At 44.0% G+C, this 21,003-nt stretch overlaps 1 protein-coding gene across 4 annotated transcripts in view; it reads right to left on the bottom strand.

Annotated features, from left to right (window-relative positions):
- The window catches only part of SGK3 (serum/glucocorticoid regulated kinase family member 3), a 449,614-nt gene that overhangs the window by 188,711 nt on the left and 239,900 nt on the right, over positions 1-21,003 (bottom strand). For all 4 annotated transcript variants that reach the window (XM_069220281.1, XM_069220279.1, XM_069220282.1 and 1 more), the window contains one exon: positions 11,121-11,196. In XM_069220281.1, the coding sequence (XP_069076382.1) occupies positions 11,121-11,196 (76 nt within the window). The remainder of the gene's footprint in view (positions 1-11,120; positions 11,197-21,003) is intronic.

Raw genomic sequence — 21,003 nt, 5'->3', positions numbered from 1 at the left:
TTCCTCTAAAGGATGGACTGTCACACTCTGTCTATTAAGCACCATATCTTGTCTGTTCACCGTAGAATCACTCACAGCATAGTGCAACTGAGTGGCTTCATAGTAATGATCTAGGTGTGGTATACCCAGACCTCCTTGTCTAGGATGTGTTGTCTACACTTGTCTGCAGTTGTAGATTTTTTCTGCTCCAGACAAAAGTGTTGCTGATGCCTTGTAACTGTGATATTTTCCCTCTAGAAAGTGAGAATGCCATGGCCTGAATATATATAGTGTCTTGGGTGGAGACACCTTTTTGAGTGATATGCTTCTCCCCAGCCATGCCAAGGCTGATTGTGCCATGTGATCAGTTTAAGAGCGCCTTGGTGTTCCTCAGTAGGGTTTAAAGTTACTGTGATGCATTCAATAAGGTCGTCAGAAGGGGAGGATATCTAAATAGTTAAGCAATTCTTTATAGTCCATCTAAATGGAGTCTCAACCTGCAAGTCGGAGTATGTTTTGCCCTTGTGCTAGGATTAGCCCTTAAGATTTTTAGAAATTAATCTGGAGTCTTGCCAATGAATGATATTTCTACAGTAAACAAATCAGTTCTTATAGTCATTGCCTGGGTGCAGTGAATGATAGTAAGATATCATTCACAAAGGCTGACAGTTTTAATATGTCCTGACAGAAGTCAAACCCTTGGAGTTGTTTTTGTTCCCTTATCTTGTGCAGCAGTGGCACCAAGTAAATAATAGGCAGGGAGGGGGCTGCCCTGTCTCGTAATCCTCTAGATATCCATTCATGGGGATGTTTTGCTATTCACCTGTATAATGGTCAAAGGTGAGGAGTAGAGTGCATCGACATCAGCCTTTAAATATGTGACTGATCTAAAGAGTGCTACATTCATGATGTCTCAGTCTACCCATTTTCATGTCAAATCTATTAGATGTAGAGCCTGTCTGGCATTGTCGTTAGTTGATCTGGTTGAGATAAAGCTTGTCTAAGGAGGGTGTGGGCTGGGGGGGCAAGTTGGCAGATGTTTCTCCCTGAGGCTCTGCAACGGCCCCGGACACCATCAGGCACCTTGCAACTCAGGAGCCCCAAGAGGGATGGTGGGTTGTCCACGTGCAAGCCCAGCTACATACCAGCACATCGTGGATACAGGCTGCAGTGGCGTGGCCAGAAGCGGCATGCCAGGCGGGGTCACATTGAGATGCGCATTTAGGGAGGCAGCAACACCAAGTGTGGGAGACTGAGTCAACTCCCGACCGTTTGGAAGCTATCACCCTGACTCCTGGCTAGCCCGCAGTGCCTCACCCAACCTTAGAAGGAGAAGGTTATTTGTGGCAGCCTGAATCTCACACTGACTCCTCAAAGGAGTCGTGATGAACAGATCATACCCCTTTCGCTCAGTTAGTTAGTGACTTACGCATGCCAAGACAGACCACGAGATGCAAACTAGATTTCAATGATAGTGATTAATGATTAATTGAAGCAAGTTCATCCTAGTATAAAAAGCCTGGTTTGATAATAAGGCATTTAAAACACAGTACAGTAATCGATAATACAACAAGTATAAAGAAGATAATGAGCCCAACCATTTTATATGTTTCTAAAGAGCCTAGAGGTTCTCACCTACACCCTATGTCTAAGTCTGAGATCACAGCGGTGATAACCATTCTGCCTGTCTTGATCTAAGGGAGTAACCCGTACCTGAGTAGGATGGCAAGGGTCTGCCTGTTGCCTGGATGGCAATCTGGTTGAGAAGCTGAAGAGTCAGAGACCTTTGCAGATCAAGATCAGCAAAGCTGTCTGTGGAATGATGTGCGGCCCAGGACGGCCACTGCTGGAATGCCCTCTGCACCATGTAGGCCTATATGTTGTTTATATAATAACTCATACAGAGTTCTAAGAACAGGCCTGACGTATTGATGTGTCTAGAAACTGGGACTCACTGAGTTCCTGCAGTGGCAATACAAGTTGGAATATCATGTACCACAAATGACAGCCTTGAACAGGGCACAAAGAAAAAATGGCTGATAAAATGTGCAGTGCGAACAACTAGGTCTTCTTGGAAAGAAGCAGCTGATTAAAATATAAAAGCAACGAGCTAAAACTTGGCTGAGCTAAAAAAAAAAATGAAATGAACAAAATGAATACGAATTACAAACCTAACCCTAAAATAAAGGTGCCCAATTTAGCTAACGGAATCTCGACGCTGGAGATGGTCATGGCCTAGTGGAACTGCAGCAGCAGCTTCCACTCTTCCCAGAGGGTGAAGTAAAGACCTTGGTGTCTTGGTTAGAGCTCAGAGGCGGCCGCAGGACAGCCCGCCCAGGCAGGGAGGTGTCCAGAGCCCCAGATCAATGTTGACTCTCAGAAGGTTGACGTCTCTTCATCCCCCAGTGTCACCCCCAGCTCCATGTCACTCCAATGCCAGACTGAACGGACCCACAGCCACATGTGCTCCTCAGTTCCTGAGGTGTGAAGGGCCACTCACCACCTGTGGGACATGGTGACAGGCATCTCCTCCACCCACATCTTTTCATCTGGGGTGCTTGGTGAGCCAAGAGGTCAGGACCCACTCCTAGCATCGACCTGCCCAGTAGGCACAGCACTAAACAGTTGCTCGTTATCACAGACATGGTAAAAGGCAGCGGAACACCAGGTCCCTCCCAGGGGAAGATAGGCCACTTTGTATGGCCAAAGGAGGCCAAATCACAGCCCTAGGGGGGGAAGTACATCCTCTCACTCAACTATGAAATCCTGTGAGCATGAAGGAATCAAGGACCAGATGTAATTGCAAGTCGCAATTTGGGATGCAGAAAGGTGTCTCAGACACCTTCTGCGAGTCGCTATGGGGTCGCAAAGACCCACCTCATTAATATTAATGAGGTGGGTCGCAATTTGCGACCCCATAGCGATTTAGGGCACTCACGGGGATGGAGGCCTGCTGTAGTCAGCAGACCTCCATGTCAGTGACTGCTTTTAAATAAAGCAGTTTTTTTTTTTTTCAAAGTGCAACCCGTTTTCCTTAAAGGAAAACGAGCTGCACTTTGAAAAATAAACCGAAACCTTTTGTTTCGGTATTTTTCAGGGCAGGTAGTGGTCCATTGGACCACTGCCTGCTCTGAAAAATTATTTTTTTTTCCAGGCACAAAGGGGAAGGGGTCCCATGGGGACCCCTTCCCGTTTGCGCCTGGGTTACCATCCACTTCAAGATGCTTACATTGCATTGCGACTCGCAAATAGGAAGGGAACACCCCTTCCTATTTGCGACTCGGAAATGCATTTTGCGAGTCGGTTCCGACTCGCAAAATGCATTTCAACATAGCAAAGTGGCTTTAGCGACTCGCAAACGGCGTTTTTTCGCCGTTTGCGAGTCGCTAAACCTTTGCTACATCTGGCCCCAAGTGGGGTACTGGAGGCCGGAATAGAGGGGGTAGGCTCAGAGATCACCCTCCTGTAGAAGGATCACCAGAATGTAGCAGACCGCACTACTGAGGTGGAAACCAGTGTCTCCTCTGTGGAAGATGACTCCAAATCCTCAATAGAGACTTTACTAAACTCTGTGATGTGGCACTGCAGCTGTAGTGGCAATCCGAGGTCACAGATGGAGAGTCCCAACGTAACAACCTTTGCCTAGTAAAGTCCCAGAGGGAATGGAGTGGACCCATTTGCCCATTAAAAGTCTGCTGATTTGTCGCCAAGACTACAAAAAGTACACTGATTTTTTAATCACTTATGATTCATTAATGTGTAATTCTCGAGTACTATGCCATCTCAGCCCCAGCTGGATAGTGATTCTAAATGGGGTCTTTCAACTCCATTAAAATACATCATTGAGACCATCTTCAGTACTGTGTATCACAACCCAGACCGAACGTCAACGCTTAACCGAGCCTTGTTTAAAAATATTGCTAACATCTATGTAGAGTTTAGTTCTGTTTTTATACGTCTCTAGTTATATGTTTAAAAATGGGTATTAAGTACAATGTACATTGAGATTTAGGTTTTCAATCTCTGTGATCAGGGGTTTAATACTTTTTTTTTTAATATATATAATTTTGAAAAGATTTACTCCTCCATCTAGATTTTTGTTCTCTTCAATTTAAATAATTATTCAGTTCAATTGGGAGGTCACATTTGGATATCATAAATGTATAACAAATTAATTAAAAACATTGTTAAGTAAATCCCTTGTTGCCACCTACTTTCAGAAAGTTGGCATTTTCTTAGTTAAATCATCTAGTGCCTTCTGCCTGCCTGTCTGAATACACATCTGTGTGGGTAACACCTAGGCTCTTGTGCATTCACTCCAGATAACCATACACAAAGGGAACTTGGGTGTAACTGAAAGGCCATGTGCATGTTGATAGTCCATTCCGGGCAGGATGGGAAGGAGGAGCTGACACACCTGAATGGGCTGGCTCCTGAGCCCTCACAAAGGGCTACATAAACCCCTGTAGTGTATCTAGAGCCAGAGCAGGAAGGGTAGGGATTTTGTGCACTTCAGACACTTCTCTTTGAAGAATCTCCCAGTTCAAAGGCACCACTGGGTATAAGAACTGAGCTTCTGACCCTACCAAATCAGTACACTTCTGGACCTCAGGGCATTCTGTCAGAAAGAAGGACTGCTGTGCCATTGAAGGGGCTGTCACTCTGCTGGACTTTGCTGGACTCCTGTTTGCTGTGCCTACCCTGGGGCCTGCTGCCCTCATTGCCTGAGAGCGAGAAGGGCTGGTCCTGCATCTCTACATCCCCAGAACCAAAGTGACTCTTAGCGCTTGCTGGCTTCCTTCCTGTTATGAAGTCTCAGGGGCAGTAGACTTCACTCTGATCTGCTACAGCTTCTGGACTCTGCCAACTGTGAGTCCTACCCTACCAAGTTGTGCCAATCCAGCCCTAGGCCCTTAGAAGTGGGTTCTGCAGCTGTTCTCCAGAAATCTATGCATCGCTGTCACTGTGTCGATCAGAACTGCTTTATCTCTCCTTGACGCATCACCACTGCCACTGAGAACAAAGACATCTTCGCACCAACTGCATGCCTCGGAACTGATGCATCGCTCTCAGCTTGACACATCACCGGCTGTGCAGCTCGACGACGACACATCACCTTCATTGGAAAAGGTTTGATGCTGCACGGGTGCTCAAGGACATCTCATCGACAACTGCATGGCTTGACGAAGCATCCCTGACTGCGCGGATTGGAAAAGACGATTCGCCTTTGCATCGTCCCCTCTGTGCCTCCCATTGGATCCTCCACCCGTCATCTTTTGTGTTTTGGACTATGAGATTGGCTTCAGGAAGTTGAATCCAAGAGTTGGAGTGGTATGACCAGAGGGTGACACTGACTGGGTACCATAAGGGTCAGTAGGTGTTGGTGCTGAAGCCTGTTTGACTAAATGCTTTGAAGGTGATGTGGGATATACAAGGTAGTACAGAAGACTTCTGAGGTCAACTGCTTGGTTTATACAGGTACCACAAGGAAGCCCAGGAGGATAATCCATGTAAACCAACTGAGCCATACTTCCAAGGAGACTGTGCAGTGAACATCATGGCAATGGTGGAGAAAGTTAAAAACAGTGAGCTTCTTCAACACCTTTGGCACGGTGATATAAAGGATGGCTCTATGAATGGTGTCAACCTTCCCCAAAACTAATTCCCACACAGCCGAATGAGGGTAGATGGGTATTGGGCGATGTTCCCACCTCTTCTTGTGGACTTCTGGGTTGAAGCCTATCGGTGTGCTTGTCACAGGTACAAGGGGGTAGCTTAACACTAAAGAGCAAGACTTATAGATATCTGATCGAGTTCAGGAGAAAATCCAGGCAGATTTGGCCAAGATAAGAGTAATGGGCTCTCACCAAAGTCACTAAGACAGATGCACACCCTGATCTTCAGAGCTGGTAAACTTGTAGACTTATAAACTGATGCTAAAAGGTACTGTAGTACTTTTGATCTGATGAGTGGCTACCAGCAGACTGCTTTAGCACCTAGTGCCAAGGGGGCGGCATTTTTAAGACCAGAGGGATATTTTTTGTTTAGAGTAACTGTATTGAAGCACCTAAAAAAGGTGCTGGTCAGGATACTGGGGGCAAACTGCCCATCAAGGAAGCCAAGTGCAAGTTGATTTGGGTTTGCCCTGGGATACCCTTTACGAGAATACCAACTGAAACAGATACACAGGCACACTATGTGATCATACACAGCAGGGCTACAAGGCCTAGACGTGACACTTGGAACTCTTTATGCTACTAACAGTGATAAATTTTAAGTTTTTGGATAGGGTTAGCTAATTGGCTTCAGACTCCCAGAGTGATCAGAGGAGATACGAACTGTGTACTAAAATGCAGATTATGACAGTTCATTTCCCGCTTTATCAACCTCACGTTCCCCGAGGTGGCTAAGGGTGTTTTGTAATGTTCATCAGATGGGGGAATGGTGGCCTCAAGACAAATCCACCCACATGCTATAGAATATTTCTTCTGCTTCCCAAAGCATGATTTACACACGCATCTTTACTACATTGTGGATTCTCTGCATATAGCCTCGGGTGTATACCAGGTGGAGTATACAGGGAAGCCCACAAACCTTTAATCCTTAAAATCAGGTGGGGAGGCGGGCCCCACTAGTTCCCACCTGGTGCCTACATGGTGTTGAGAGGAAGGATTGAGAGCTTAACAAATCTCACTACAAGGCACTCACATTCTTGGTGGTAGTATGCCAAGAATATGCTGCAGTGCCTTGACTATACTGGGTGCTTGACTCACACGCAAGTGAAGGGCGAGTGACAGTAGCCCCTCTTGGCATGGTTATCTAGACTGATCTTCCACTGTTCCGTAATTACCCAAATGATTGATATTTTGGGGCAGGAACTCATAGAACAAATCAGCATAAACTTGTCCTTTAAAGAGTACTATAGCAATGTGTATAAACCTGGAGTGTGGTCCATAATACCACAAACAGGGAATTATTTGGCCAGACTGATGCTCACAAGGGTTTCAGAGGAGGCCATTAGGGGGCTGATGAATTCCATTACTGAAGGACAAATTAAGCATGCACTGGAGTTGTTAGCTTTAGGGAATACTGCATGTACTCTAAAGACCTGGCACCCCAATTGAGCCAAGATATATGCATTAGCCTGGGAAATGGAAAGTCTTCCTGACAGTTTGAGCGACCTTTCAATGACTAAGACTCCCAAACCACGCAGAGACTTAACTTATCAAGCCTACTATAGACCCCTGTCTATGCTGATTCTTGAAAATAGATTTTTGAGCACAGTATTGGCCATGAGGCTGCACCCAGATGTCACCTCCTCGGTCATAGGCAGTATTGGGATAACTGAAATGAAGAGGTTTCCAAGACAGCTCATTTGGATAACAACGTCCTGGTTTAGAGGAATGGGGGCAAATCTGGTGGACTTCATATAGCCTAGAGGTCATCATAGTGTGGCTCTAAGAACACCTAAGTGATTATATTGGGGGGAGGACTGGGGTTTCCTGACCTGGAACAGTATTATCTGGCAGATCAGATTCAACAGACTGCTAGATGACTGGAAGGTGTGCTTCCCCAAGAACTAGGACAGACGGGACTGAAATCAGTAGAGGGGGAACTAGTAGCAAGAATACGAGGTCAGCCTAGAAAGCCCATTTTCACAAAAGGTTTAACAGCTATTGCCCGGAAGTGTTGGGGGCACTGTGTTCATAAAATGATGTATAGACCGTCTATGAACCTACCATGCCCCTAGTTGGATTTCCTAAGTGTAAAGACTGATTCAGACCCCAAGCACTGGCCTAAGCGTTGCAAGCTGGCCTGATTATGATAGGTGACCTATTTTGCTAAAGGGAGTGGCTATCACTCAAAGCACTATTTAATACATATGGCCTCCCACACTCACAATTATTGACATTCACGTTGCTACTTCTGGTGGCCAAGACTATAAGGAAAATTAATGATAAAGAACCAGATAATCATAAAGTTTTTTTACTACTACTAATGTCAGTGTGCAGTTGCAGTTTAGTGACCTGGTTCTACCACTCCTTGTTGGAGATGGGCAAACCAGGTTTGCTTGCTGCTCATTAAGGTCAAATGGGAGGCTGAACTGGATAGGGATCTCAGCAACAAGAAATGGATGAAGATCCTACAGTACACACAAAAGGTTTCCAGGATTGGCTTAAATACACCCAATTTAATTATTTGCAAATGGCCCCCAGACAAGCTGACCCAATGATGGGCACTAAAGACATAGCTTGCCTTAGGTGTAGTTTTCAAACGCAGGCTTGTATCATACGGTTTTTGCATGGAGTAAGATTAAAGTGAATTGGCTACACATTGTGGAGTAGCTTGAGTCTTTGCTAGGCAGAGAAGGACTGCTTACATTAGATTCCTTCCTGCTGGGGTTCATTTTTAAAACTGAAACCCAAAAATCAGGCAACATATACATAAACTTGGCAGTGATTATAGCCAAGCACCACATAGCGATGTCCTAGAAGAGTAGAACACCCCTACCATTGACAAACGGCAGTGTGACCCTGGCAGCTGGCCCAAATCTGAAAGTCCTGCCTTGCATGGAAAGAAAGGGTGTTTGCAGGAAGCCACTACCTTCCTTGTTGGATCAAATTTTATTCAAATTTGAAAACTGCGAACTGAGTGAATAGAAGGTCAATAGGAACCCAAGTAAAGCATGCTGCAGAATAATCCTGCCCCTTACTTACTTTGGCATCTATGACTCTAACCTACAACTCTAACCGAGACAGTAAGTTCCTGAAATAGTTGGGAAACAAACTGACTTTCGGTTTGAACGTTATTTGTTTTTTGTTTTTTTTACTGGATATATGCCTATATATGCCTATTTGTATGTCTGATTCTAATGCTCATCATTGTTTCCTACAAATGAACCAGATATACCAGACTCAAAAGTATGGCTGCGCACCTAAGTGCAACCTATATTTGCAACACATACTGTGTGAAACAAATTAAAACAACACTTAGGAGGTATTAGGATTTACATTCAAACCTTTTCCTCTTTGTAGCAAAATGTATTATCCAAATCGTAGTCCATGTTGTGTATATATAATAGTACACCAATAAGTCACAACCCAGAACAATTTGTGACTGCTAATTCTTTGAAATGCATTCATCCAATGTCCCAACAAAATATTCTTCACAGCTAACACAGGGTTTGCGGACTGTCAGCTTTTTCAAGGCTGTTTCATTCCAGGGGGTGGGGTGGAGAAATTGTCCAGGGGTAAACACTTGTTTTGATAATAGACACTAGATGACATTATACCTGTATGATAAAAACATTAAACAAAAAATGGCAACCGAGTCCACTGTAGTTTACATTGGACATCCAACTGGGAATATACTCCAGTTGGATGCCAGAATTCAGCCGTGGGAGATTCCCACAAGGCAAACATTAGCAAGAGAATGCATACCACTTTCTAAGGTCGACCTTTTAGACTGTGCTGGAGGAAAAAAGTTAAATCGTTAATTAATATGCATGAATCACTGGCAAATACAAGCTATTAGACTTGAACTTGGACTAAGCAGTACCTATTACAAGTGTAAATATCAGATTAGTCAATCTAGTGTTCACTGCTCCCAGAAATATTTTGTGTAAAATTGTTAAAAATGAATTTCTTAATGCCTCGTCAAAACAGCTTGTATGTACGGGAAATATTAATTTTGCCCACCAAATTATTATGAAAGGAATTTACCTCCTTTCTTGCCAAGTTGTATCTTATGTTATAATAAACATCAGGAACACTGTTGCTAATTTTAGCTATAACACAGTCGGAAATGATTGAATAAGTATAGGATTTCAGATATAGTAATCCTACTGCATTACTTAGATAACCTAACCTTTTATGTGCATTTCTCACAATCACTCTATAAACCCTCTAAAAGTATGGGAGCTTTTTAACAGAGTTGTTTTGGCAAATTTGGCATGGGATGGCTCCACCAACATCAAAGAAGTGTGAAAGTTAATGATATTTGTATTTTAATTATTGTATTTTTTATGGTATATAGTATATGTACAATGTGTTGTGCTGTAACCCTCCACGGAAGGGCAGAATAAAAATTAATAATAAAAATAAGTTTAATTTGTAATGGGTACATCCTGGTTGCAACGACTGAAAGACACACACTGAACAAGCCAGTGACTGAAAAGGGCTCCCCAAAGCCCTTTTCTGTGAGGTGTTATTCTTCAGTTTTTTGTTGTGTTACAATGTACTTTGGCAACAACCAAGGTGGTCTCTAACGAGTCCTATAAAGATTAACAGCACTACAAACTTTTCTGAACCCAATCCAACCTACCTGGTTCTGTCATAATGTTCAGAATTGTGACTTCTAAAACAAAACTAATACTAGCATACATGCTAGACATATGTATATTCAAATGCTTATAGCATTCTTGAACTACATAAAAGTTAAATGAGCAGATGGTTGATAATGAATCGTCCAAGAAATCAGCCAGTATAGGAAAAGACTGACACCCTTTTCTCGGCTGGTGACATACTGGAAAAGCAACAACAGTGTTTGCTTGAGGGCAAAAGTTGACCTGTAATGTTTAATCTGACTGTTACAAAAGGATGAATAACTAACTACACCAGGCTATAAAAAGCAAATACATTAAGAACCCCAGAACCAATTTCATTAAACAGATGTTGGGCTGTATTGTATCATCTCACATTTATACTGTTTTCAGCAGATATTTCAAAACCACAGCTTGGTAAGGGTTATCTTCACTTCAACTTTCCAGACATCAGTTCTACATACATAGTTCTTCAAAGAAATATAAAACGGGTGTTGTCAATTTTATATCAATGATTGTATGTATAATTACTTCTGAAAAAACATATTGGGTCTACACCAGTCGTTCCCAACCTTTTGACTTCTGTGGACCCCCACGTTAGCCTTACTGACTCCCACTGAATCCTTACTGGGCTCCGGGGACCCCCCGCTGAGTCTTTACTGAAAGTTGGGGACCTAATCTGTAAATATTATTTAATTTTCTAAGCAGTCGTGGACCCCCTGAGGAGGCTTTCTGGACCCCCAGGGATCCCCGGACCACATTGGGATTGGGAACCACTGGTCTACACTATCTCTATGCATGGACAAAAACTGGCACTTACTGGTTGCATAGTTGGGGTTGTTGCAGCAAATTTTGAATAAATTCATTCAGCCCCGCTCTTCTCTGTTGAAGAAAATCTGTTTAGAAAAAAGAATCAGTTCTGTTTTAACAACGTTTTGTGGCACCATTAAGTACATTAATTTACAATGGTCCTAATATTTAAATAATCAAGCTTACATTAGTTTCCTCCTTAGTCAAACAATAAGGACTGTTGTTTAATTGACTATTCCATGTACAGACAGTCCAGTTAATACTCAGCTGACTATACGAATGCCGGCTCCCCAGGCTTCACAAAGTCATATCAATTATAAGGGCTTCTTGACCACCTCCATGCAGCATTTTCCCCACCCAATGCCAAAAGTCACCCAAATGTGATTCACTCCATTCCATGCTTGGTTCTCCTTCAGGCTTTAAAGGTTAATGATAAAAACAATTACTCACCAACCAGGCTCAGCACCCACCTTGATGAAACACCACGTTTAAAACAACATAAATCACGTCCTGATAAACTGTACATTTATGTGTAACGATCATCAACTTTGATTGCGTTCCCTGCAGATCTCTTGCTTCCTGAAGCTTCAGGGTGAGGCTACCAGGGGATGGAATGTGTTTACAAGAACAGGCATTGCATAGGTAGATCTTCGGTTCCGGGATAGTGGGTACATTGATGCCTCTTTTGAGAAACCAGCCTTGAATCTACTTGTTTTCACCTTGGCCCAATCCCTTTCCTAATTTCATTACACGTTCTTGAACCGTTGCCCCTTGCCTGGTCACATATCAACTCTTGTAACCAATATAGCATCAATTTGGTACCTGCCTCTCTTCACCACCAACAGGGATATTTGTGTACAAAAATTCACAGTGCAGTGATAAGTGAAGACCAGGTACCTAATCCCATCATCAACTTTAAAACTACCATCTCTAATGCACTGTTAACCATTCTATTCGACCTTTCCACTTCAACTCTTGGATTGGGGATTAAAGAGAGAGGTACTGATGTGTTTCGCTTCCAATATTTATTGTTTTTTTCCTGAGACAAGTTGGGTACCATTGTCTTGACGATGTACTGAGGAGCACCATCACTTGCAAAACATATCCTTAAGCACTCTGATAGAGGAGGTGGGCCCCATTCAGCCCAAAGGCTGCAAGTATTTGTGAGATATTGGAGACTACGGGGTCCCTATCACATTCTACGTGGGGCACCCATAACTTTGTTTTACACCACACTCTAAAAGCTCCCAAAGCAGGTACGGAATTAATACTTACCACTTCCAACAGTTTAGAATGAACATTCGCCAACACAGCCACAACGCTCTGTAACTCAGTAAAACCAGCAAACGGCCCAATAAAGTCCAAACAACCTGAAACCATGGCACACTACGATTTTGTACATTCTGAAAAGCTGCGTTCCCAACTTTCTCTCCTTGTTTACACACTACAGACCAGGGCTCTCAACATGACCTTTGCTTCCTGACATGGCCACCAAACCTTTCTTTGGGCCATTTGTTTGTCATGGATTGCTCCAGGTGGCCTTCATGGACCAGTGACATAAGTTTGTGCTACACACCTACTGTAGGTAAAAATCTGTCACTGCGAAACACAACATAGGCATCAAAGACAGTCAGTTCATCCACAAACTTGAAATATGTCCTAGCACACAGCTCTCTCTTCTAGGTCTTTCTCAAGCAGCGTCAACATAGTTTTCATGACATCATCCCATCGTCGTTGCCAAAAATCTTATAATAATCTTCTCACAATACCGGAATTAAGAATGAATGTATTTTATTTGACAAGAACCGGGAGGTGTAGAACCCAGAGGGTGACATGAACAAACATTTCAAGCCTGAACATTGTGACTAGAGTTAATGCTACAACAGGTGGCTAGGGGAGGTGGATAGAGGGAAGAGTGTAGTATACCTAAGCAAGGGACACTGTTTACAACATTCCATTTTGGCGGACTACTCTCTCCCTGGCTGATGATGCCAAAAGGTTTTTTTAGTACTACTTAGTGCCCTAGCAATACCTCCTCACCACCTAGGTGCTGCAACTTGCCAGTAGACAAGAGGATATGGCCACTGCTTTTCCCAAATTATGTTAGTAGAGGGTTTTACAGTTAGCTGAACTGCCTGAACAGCTTGGTCTGAAACCTTCAATTAAGGTAACAAATATCAAACTACATTTTGACCAATTTATTCACAACCACAACTTCCTCACTAGCCTGGGGAGACCAAAAAGCCCTGGAGCAATGTTAGCCAAACAACTGCCACTCCGCTTCAATCAATCCTTTTAAGTTAAGCAATGCAACCTCCTTGCCTTCTGTGTGGACACCATGCCTGCTTTTACAGTAAGCTTTTGGAAGAGGCTGTTTTTCCAAGTTGTGAAGCTGGATTAGTTGCTGTCCATCAGGCTGGTTCCGTCCGCCAGGAGTCTTCCCGGAGCCTCACATGTTTGTTCAAGGATCTCAAACAATCACCTGCATAACCTTACACCAATGGCCCTCACTTCATGGATCCTCAATACACCATCCTCATGATTGCAATGTTCTACTCTCGCAACTATCCTCCACCATGCATAGCATCATAAGGGAAAACTTAGAGCGGCATAAACTGACACTGCTTCCACATTAGTTCCACCTCTTGTTGTTCAAGGGGTGCTTTATAAAAGCCTGCAGAGCTGCACCCAACAGTACACTATGCAACTCCGGTCTATCCAACCTAAGCGTGGTTGCTGCAAGATGTTTGTCCCAACCAAATAGGCAAAAAAACAAAACACTTTCAACCTCCTTCACCAACTCTAATGCAGATCAGAGCATCACAACCTCATTGACTGTGTAACTGTTATGAATTATTTACAAAGTACTAAAAAGGTATTGATATTAGTATCTCAAATGAGATGCAGCAATTTGCCCCATTCTATAAGAATACACAACTGCGTTTTAAAAAACAGGACAACCATGTTTGAATAAACTGCAGTTTATCACTTCAGCATCTAAAAAGAAAATAATATGTATCAAACTATTGTGTAATTTATTGTGGAAGCGAAAAAATTAACAGATAAACACAAAGCAAAAGAAGATAGCTTCACTAAAAATCCTATGGAAATTGTTACCCGGTAATTTCTACTACTGTTTAACGTAACAGAGAATATTGGGTAAGGCCATGTAAATACAATAATGCTGGGATATCCTTCCACCTCGGATGCTTTTTTAATATCAAACTGTGAAACAGGATAGCTTTTGGGGGATTTTACCCCTGTGCAAGGCAAACTGAGAATACAGTTAAGTAACATCCATAAAAAGCAGTTCCTCAATTGCCCAGTCATGTTTCTGTTTCTCACTGTCGAAGAACAGGGAAGTATCCCTCAGAGGCATACTAACAAATGAAAAGAAATACTCTACTATTTAACTAATTGGTTTTGGGAGGTTGGAAAACCCTGCTCACAATTTATAGCAAGCACCAAAATTTTCATATTCACAATTCTAATAAATCTGAGACCTCATACTCGCAACAATTAAGCACTACAGGGTTTTAAGCTTGTTTCACAGGTAAGTGACTGGCACTTATTTTAATCACAGTCTGGCAACAGTGGCCCGGAATAGGAGAAGAAAGGTCATCTGCTAGTGGATCTAGAGCCTTGCAAGTAGCCAGATAAGAGCTGGAAAGACATCTTCAGCAAAGATTTTCTAATGAAACACCATTCTTGCCCACCGCCCACTGGCCCCCCTACTCCTCTACCCTACCCCTAAAATCAGGGAGAAAAGAAGAGTAACTGGCCTCTGTGTCTGCTCTCTTTGTAGTGCTGTTCCTTTCAAGGTGCCTGCTTATGGCTGTGCTGTGGAGCTCCTCTATCACTGCAGCAACAATCTGAAGGCAATTCTTAAATCCCTGCACATTGCTCTTCAGGTTTTTGTTGACAGAGTTCATATACTGTACAGAGCTAGTGATCCTTGATCGCTTTTACATCTCCCTTATGCGGCCTCGCCAGCCCAAGAACTTGTGTATGCTTGTTCTAGATAAATATGAATGATGCTGCAAGTCATTATATTTCACAATGATGAAAGCGGCCATGCACAAATTTAATCACACAGCTTTGCGAATTTGTTTTTAAGGATTTTCAGTTATTTTTTAGTTATTACACATATCCTTGCACCCCCCCCCCAAAGGAAATCTTATTCTACCCGCACAGGATATGCCCAGAGCATCTCCAACACCTGCTGCTCCCTAAGTGGAGGTGGACCAATGTGGGTCTTCTTTGGTGCTGCAGTCAGAGTCTCTTGTAACACGCTGTTCATGTCCATGCAGGTTAACCAAGTTGTGCCTTTTTCAAAGAGGGCAGAAGCAAACATACCTAAGCAGCCAGTAGCTCCTATTCATTAGTATTAGAGGTAGGTGGAGACTCCCTACCTCTAGTGGCTGATTGTACATGAAAAAGTACTTTTTCAATAGGTATTTTGAGGACACCGATTGCCACAGCATTCTGTAAGCCCGTCATGGATCAGGGGCTTAACACACCTCGCTGACACCATGGTGCGGAGAGGCCTCAGCCTCTCAAAGCTGAAGGGGACCCCTCTCGGACTACCTGTGCTGTGAATTAAAGTGTTAATGGGCGAGCTGCATACAAATGGATGTGCAGCATGCTTCCAGCTGCTACCACACTGACACATGTCTGAAGAAAAAAAATATATATATATTTCTCTGTTGGTAGAAGGCCTTTGATAGAGGGCTGGCCTCCTCATAAAGAGATTACAATCAATGAAGCAAGGGAGAGGGAAAAAGGGAACACAGAAAATAGTTTTCACTGGAGCAGGTAAAATGTGCAACTCTAGCAATGGGACCAGAAGTAATCATTGCTGGGAGGTGACAGAAAATTAAATTTTCAGATTATGACAAGGTTGGGGACAATTTTTGGCAGGTACAAGAAAGGTCTAACAAAAAACCCTTCAGGATAAGGCGGATCGGGGGCATTGCTATTATGTGTGCAGTAGATGAAGTGGTGCCAGGGCCCATAGGGTGTGACTGGCCCACTGGTAACCAATTCTGGAGTAACTTTGATATTTGCTTGCATTGGGAGGCACTCTGTCCTTACTACACTACTGGTGGTGGGTGGGGTGTTCTTTAAATTATGTTTTACTCCAGCAGCACGGCACTGAGAACTTGCATATGACAACTTTCTGAGCCCTGCAGCCATAACCAAAACATACAACTTTGTGTTGATGTCGCACCATTTAACGTGCTTCTTTCAGATGCCTCCCTTTCCTCTAGTAACACACTGCTCTCTCAGCAAACTGGTCTTCTTTTCTGTGTGCTGTCCACTTTCCATTGCGAGGGTCTCCTCCTCCTCTGGCTTCCCTCTTAATGGCCACTTGTCCTCTCCTTCGCTCTCTCTCCCTTTTTCTGTTGCTGAGATATATCTATCCTCTCTGCCCTCCATCCACATTGCCTCCCCAAATCTGAGGGATAGTGGCATAACAAAGGTCCCAGCGGCACGGGGGGAGGAGGTGTCAAGTACCAGGGGCCCCCCTCCTCAATCTCTTACCTGTCAACTCTCTCTCTTTTTACTTCCATTCACTCAGCTGACAAGCGAAATGTCTCGAACGACTTTTCTGGGGTCACCCGCTTTTCAAACCTACCTACCTTATCCTCCATAAATAAAAGTGTTAATTCTCCTTTTCCCTTAATGAGACCACAGTCTAAAATGGCTGTCTTCTTCGGCATTTTGTATTCAGGAGATTCACAGCTATGCTAGCTCTCTTCTTCTCTCTTTCCTTCTAATACCTCATCACTCCTCTTGTCTGTACTTTTTCTCATGCACTTTGATTTTTATCTCTTTGACCCTTTCTCTGATCTCACTTTTCTTATGCTACATCGGCCTTTATTTTATTTCTCATCGACCCTGCTCGCTGTCTCTTGCTCTCATAGGTTGTCTTTTATACTATCCCTTCAAGCCCATTTCCTTCCTTGTTTCTTTTATCTTCATTTTTTTCTCTCTTTTTTCTCTTCGGCCATCTAGTCTAACCTTACTGTCTTCTCTCTTCTTCCTTGTCCCGTCTCAAGTGTCATCACTCTTGCTCCTTGCAATCTGCTCCTCCCAAGTTTATATATTTTCGCACTCTCTGTATTATGCATTTGAACGGGATTTCCTTGGTCTCTCCTTAGCTGCCAATGTGTTCTCTTTTTTCACTTGTCTTAGTCTTCCTGCCTGTTATGATTTTGGGATCGGACATGTGTGTGCAGGATGTTGTGAGCGCTGATGATGGACTGCGCTGGTTGCTATCACTCTAGGACCTTGGTTTTCAGATTACCTTGATTTACGCTGGCAGTTACCCTGCCAGAAGGGGTGATGAACAGCACTGTCTACTAAAACCATTAGCACTAGGCGATCAATGGTTTCTGTTCTCGCCAATATGTTTTCAGTCACACCAAAGGTTAGAACCAGCGTTTCTTTGTCCTCATTTTAGAAAGTGGAACATTTCATGAACCTGTGCAAGCTACACAGTTTTGCAGTACATGTGGTCAGGCAGAATGTTTAATTATGTTTGTGCTTGGCAGATTGCGAAGTTTCATGCATACATCTGCCCACCTTCATAGTTGCCTTTAAGTGCCATGAAGAACAAGTTACTTACCTTCAGTAACACCTTATCTGATAGAGACAATATCTAGTTGCAGATTCCTTACCTTTGAATTTCCACCAGGCGTCAGACTGGATCCAGAGATTTCCGTGAGCAGTACACTTGTGCGCCGTTAGGTGGCATCGACTGGCCATAGATCCGTCGTCAGTGCTGTATATGATGTCGCAGTTTATACATAGGCGCCACTGCCGGTGCCTTGACATCAGTTTCTTTTCACAACTTTCAATGCCAGAAGCGAAGAGCCATAAAGAAACTGACAACTGGTGCATCAAAACTAAGGCCCTAAAAGGGGAGTCCCTGCCCCTAGAAATCAGTTTACAGAGCAGGGAGGATGTGTGGGTCAGTAAGGAATCTGCAACTAGATATTGTCCCTACCAGATAAGGCGTTACCGAAGGTAAGTAACTTGTTGATCTGATAGAGACTTCAAGTTGCAGATTCCTTTACCTATGAATAGATACCCAAGCAATACCATCCCTGGAGGTGGGTCTGCGAACCAAGTTCATACTAGAAAGTCCTGCAGGACGGAACTGGCAAAGTGCCTGTCTCTACAGACCAAACAGTCCAGGCAGTAGTTTTTGGTAACCGGGTGCAGAGATGCCCATGGTGCCGCCTGACAGATGTTGCTTGCTAACACAGTGGTCACAGCTTCAACTTGGGTAGAATGAGCACCCCAACCCTTAGGTGTTTGCTTCTTGGACACCGCGTAGCAGATTTTAACGCCAATTACGACCCATCTGGAGATAGTCCACTTCCCTCACTGCCTGACCTTTTTGCACACCCAGATAAATGAGAAAGAGCTGATCATCCACCGGAACTCTTTTGTATGATCAAGATACAATGCTCTTTTTGGGTCCAGGCGATGGAGTCTCTCCTCTTCTTTGGAAGGATGTGGGGGTGCGAAAAATGTCAGCAAGGTGATGGATTGGCCTACATGATAGGGCGTAACCACTTTTGGCACAAAGGAGGCCTTTGTGCAAAGCACCACTTTGTCAGGCTAGATGGAAAGCTAGGGGCCTTGGATGACATTGCATGCAGCTCACTCACCGTGCATACAGATGTAATGGCCAAAAGGAAGGCTGTTTTCAAAGTGAGAAGCCTGAGAGGATAATTGTGGAGAGGCTCGAAAAGAGCACACATCAGAAATGTCAAAAACAAATTCAGATCCCATTGGGGCATAATGAACAGGGAGGAAGGAAAAAGATGTTTAAGACCTTTGAGGAATCTATGTATTTTGGAATCACCAAACAAACGAAAAATGGTTTGCTGCCCCCTTCACTCCCCCTAAGATAGCCTTAAACATACATCCGAGATCTGTCAAATCATGAGAGGAGAATAGCATCCTTGCGTTCTTAAGTTGAAAGGCCCAAGCATAATATTGGAGATCTGGCAACACACGTCCCCCCCCATCTCCCTTCTTCTATGCAGCTTCTTCCGTGATATTCTAGCCCCTTTCTGTGTCCATATGAATTAATTAATATTCTGCTGGATTTTTGCTAGCAACTTCTTGTTCATTTGCAATGGGATTGTATTGAACAAAAAAACAACCTTAGATAGAATCACCATCTTTACTAGGCTCACCCTTCCTAGAATTGACATGGACAAATAGTAGGCAAATAAACTTTAGGAGTGCCCCTAGCAGAGTCCTGATGGGCCAGGGAAAGGATGAACAACAGGACCTCAGAAAGAGGGAGCAGAAAGGGGGTCAACAGACTTGTCTGTGCACCATACCACAAAAATCTTCCAACTACAGGCATATACTGTTTTGGTGGAGAGACGCCTGGTTGCCAAGATTACATTTCAAACTTCGGTAGGAAGGTCAAAAGCTGTCAACTGTTGCCGCTCAAACTCCACGCAAGAAAGCAGAGAGTAGACAGGTTCAGGTGCAGAACCCTCCCCAGCTGCTGCAACAGAAGATCCCCCCGAAGGGACAGTCTGATTCGAGGCTCGATGGACATGCTCTGTAGTTCAGAATTCCAGACTTTCCGTGCCCAGTCCGGAGCCACAAGGAAAACTTGCATCCTGGCATTCTTGATCTTCTTGAGAACTCTGGGTAGAAGTGGTATGGGTGGAAAGGTGTACAGGAGGCCTGAGTTCCATGCAAGATGAAAAGGATCGCCAAGTGATTGCTGCATTGTAAACTCCAACATGCAAAACTGCTGACATTGAGCGTTCTCTGCAGAGGCAAACATCTAACCAAGGTTCTCCCCACTGCTGAAAGAGACCTTGCGTCACCTCTTGACAAAGGGCCCACAACCCCATCTCATCCTGCTTGTTGCAGTACCACATGCCGGTGATGTTGTCCGGGAACACCTGCATCATCTTTCCCTTGATAGAGGGAAGAAATGCTTTTAATGGTAGCCGGATCACACGGAGCTCCAACAAGTTGATGTAGAGTCCGGATTCCAAGGGAGACCAGATGCCTCTACTTTCACTACTGTTAGATCTGGTTGTGAAAGGGAGAGGGATCTGCCTCGGGCACAATCGCGATTTGTAAATCCCCACTGCAGATCTTTTGCATTTCCCTCTGAGATATGGACCTTGTCAGAGATTCCCCTGATGCAGTGCCCACTGTTACTTCAGGTCCCACTACAAAGCTTGCATATGCCATCTGGCATGTGTCTGGCATGTGTCACCAACAGGATGCAGTAGGTCAGGAAGCCCAACAGCCTCATAGTCATTCTTACAGGAATCCAGGCTACAGGGTGAAACATCGTTATAATAGCCTGAATATCCTAGACTCACCGCTCGAGAGGATAGACCAGAAACTGCACTGTGTCCAGAAAAACTCTGATGAAAGGGAGCTTTTGAGAGCAAGTCAAGTGTGACTTCACCACGTTTATAGTGAACCCCAGGGAATGCAGGAGGTCCTCTGTAGTCTGGAGGTGGGAGACGACAGCCTGGGGCAAGGCTGTGTTCAACAGACAATCGTTAAGCTAGGGAAAGACTGAAAAACCCTGATCGCCGCAAATGAACTGCAACCACCGCCATCACCTTGGTGAACACTCGAGGGGCACTAGTAAGGCCAAAGGAGAGCACAGTGAACTGAAAGTGCTCGTGGACTACTGTGAACCGCAAGTAAGATCTGTGAGTAGACAGGACAGGGATATGGAAATAAGCGCCCATCCAGTCTCCTGGCTCCAGGGCAGATAGAACCAGAGCCAGAGTGAGAATCTTGAACTTCTTCTTGAGGAACATATTGAAGGACAAAAGGTCTAGGGTGGGGCGGAGGCCCTTGTTCTTTTTGGAAATAGCAAC

This window comes from Pleurodeles waltl, chromosome 2_2 (assembly GCF_031143425.1).
Source record: "Pleurodeles waltl isolate 20211129_DDA chromosome 2_2, aPleWal1.hap1.20221129, whole genome shotgun sequence".
NCBI lineage: Eukaryota > Metazoa > Chordata > Amphibia > Caudata > Salamandridae > Pleurodeles > Pleurodeles waltl.
Note: the sequence above shows the minus strand (reverse complement) of the source record. Positions and strands in the feature narration are given on the sequence as shown.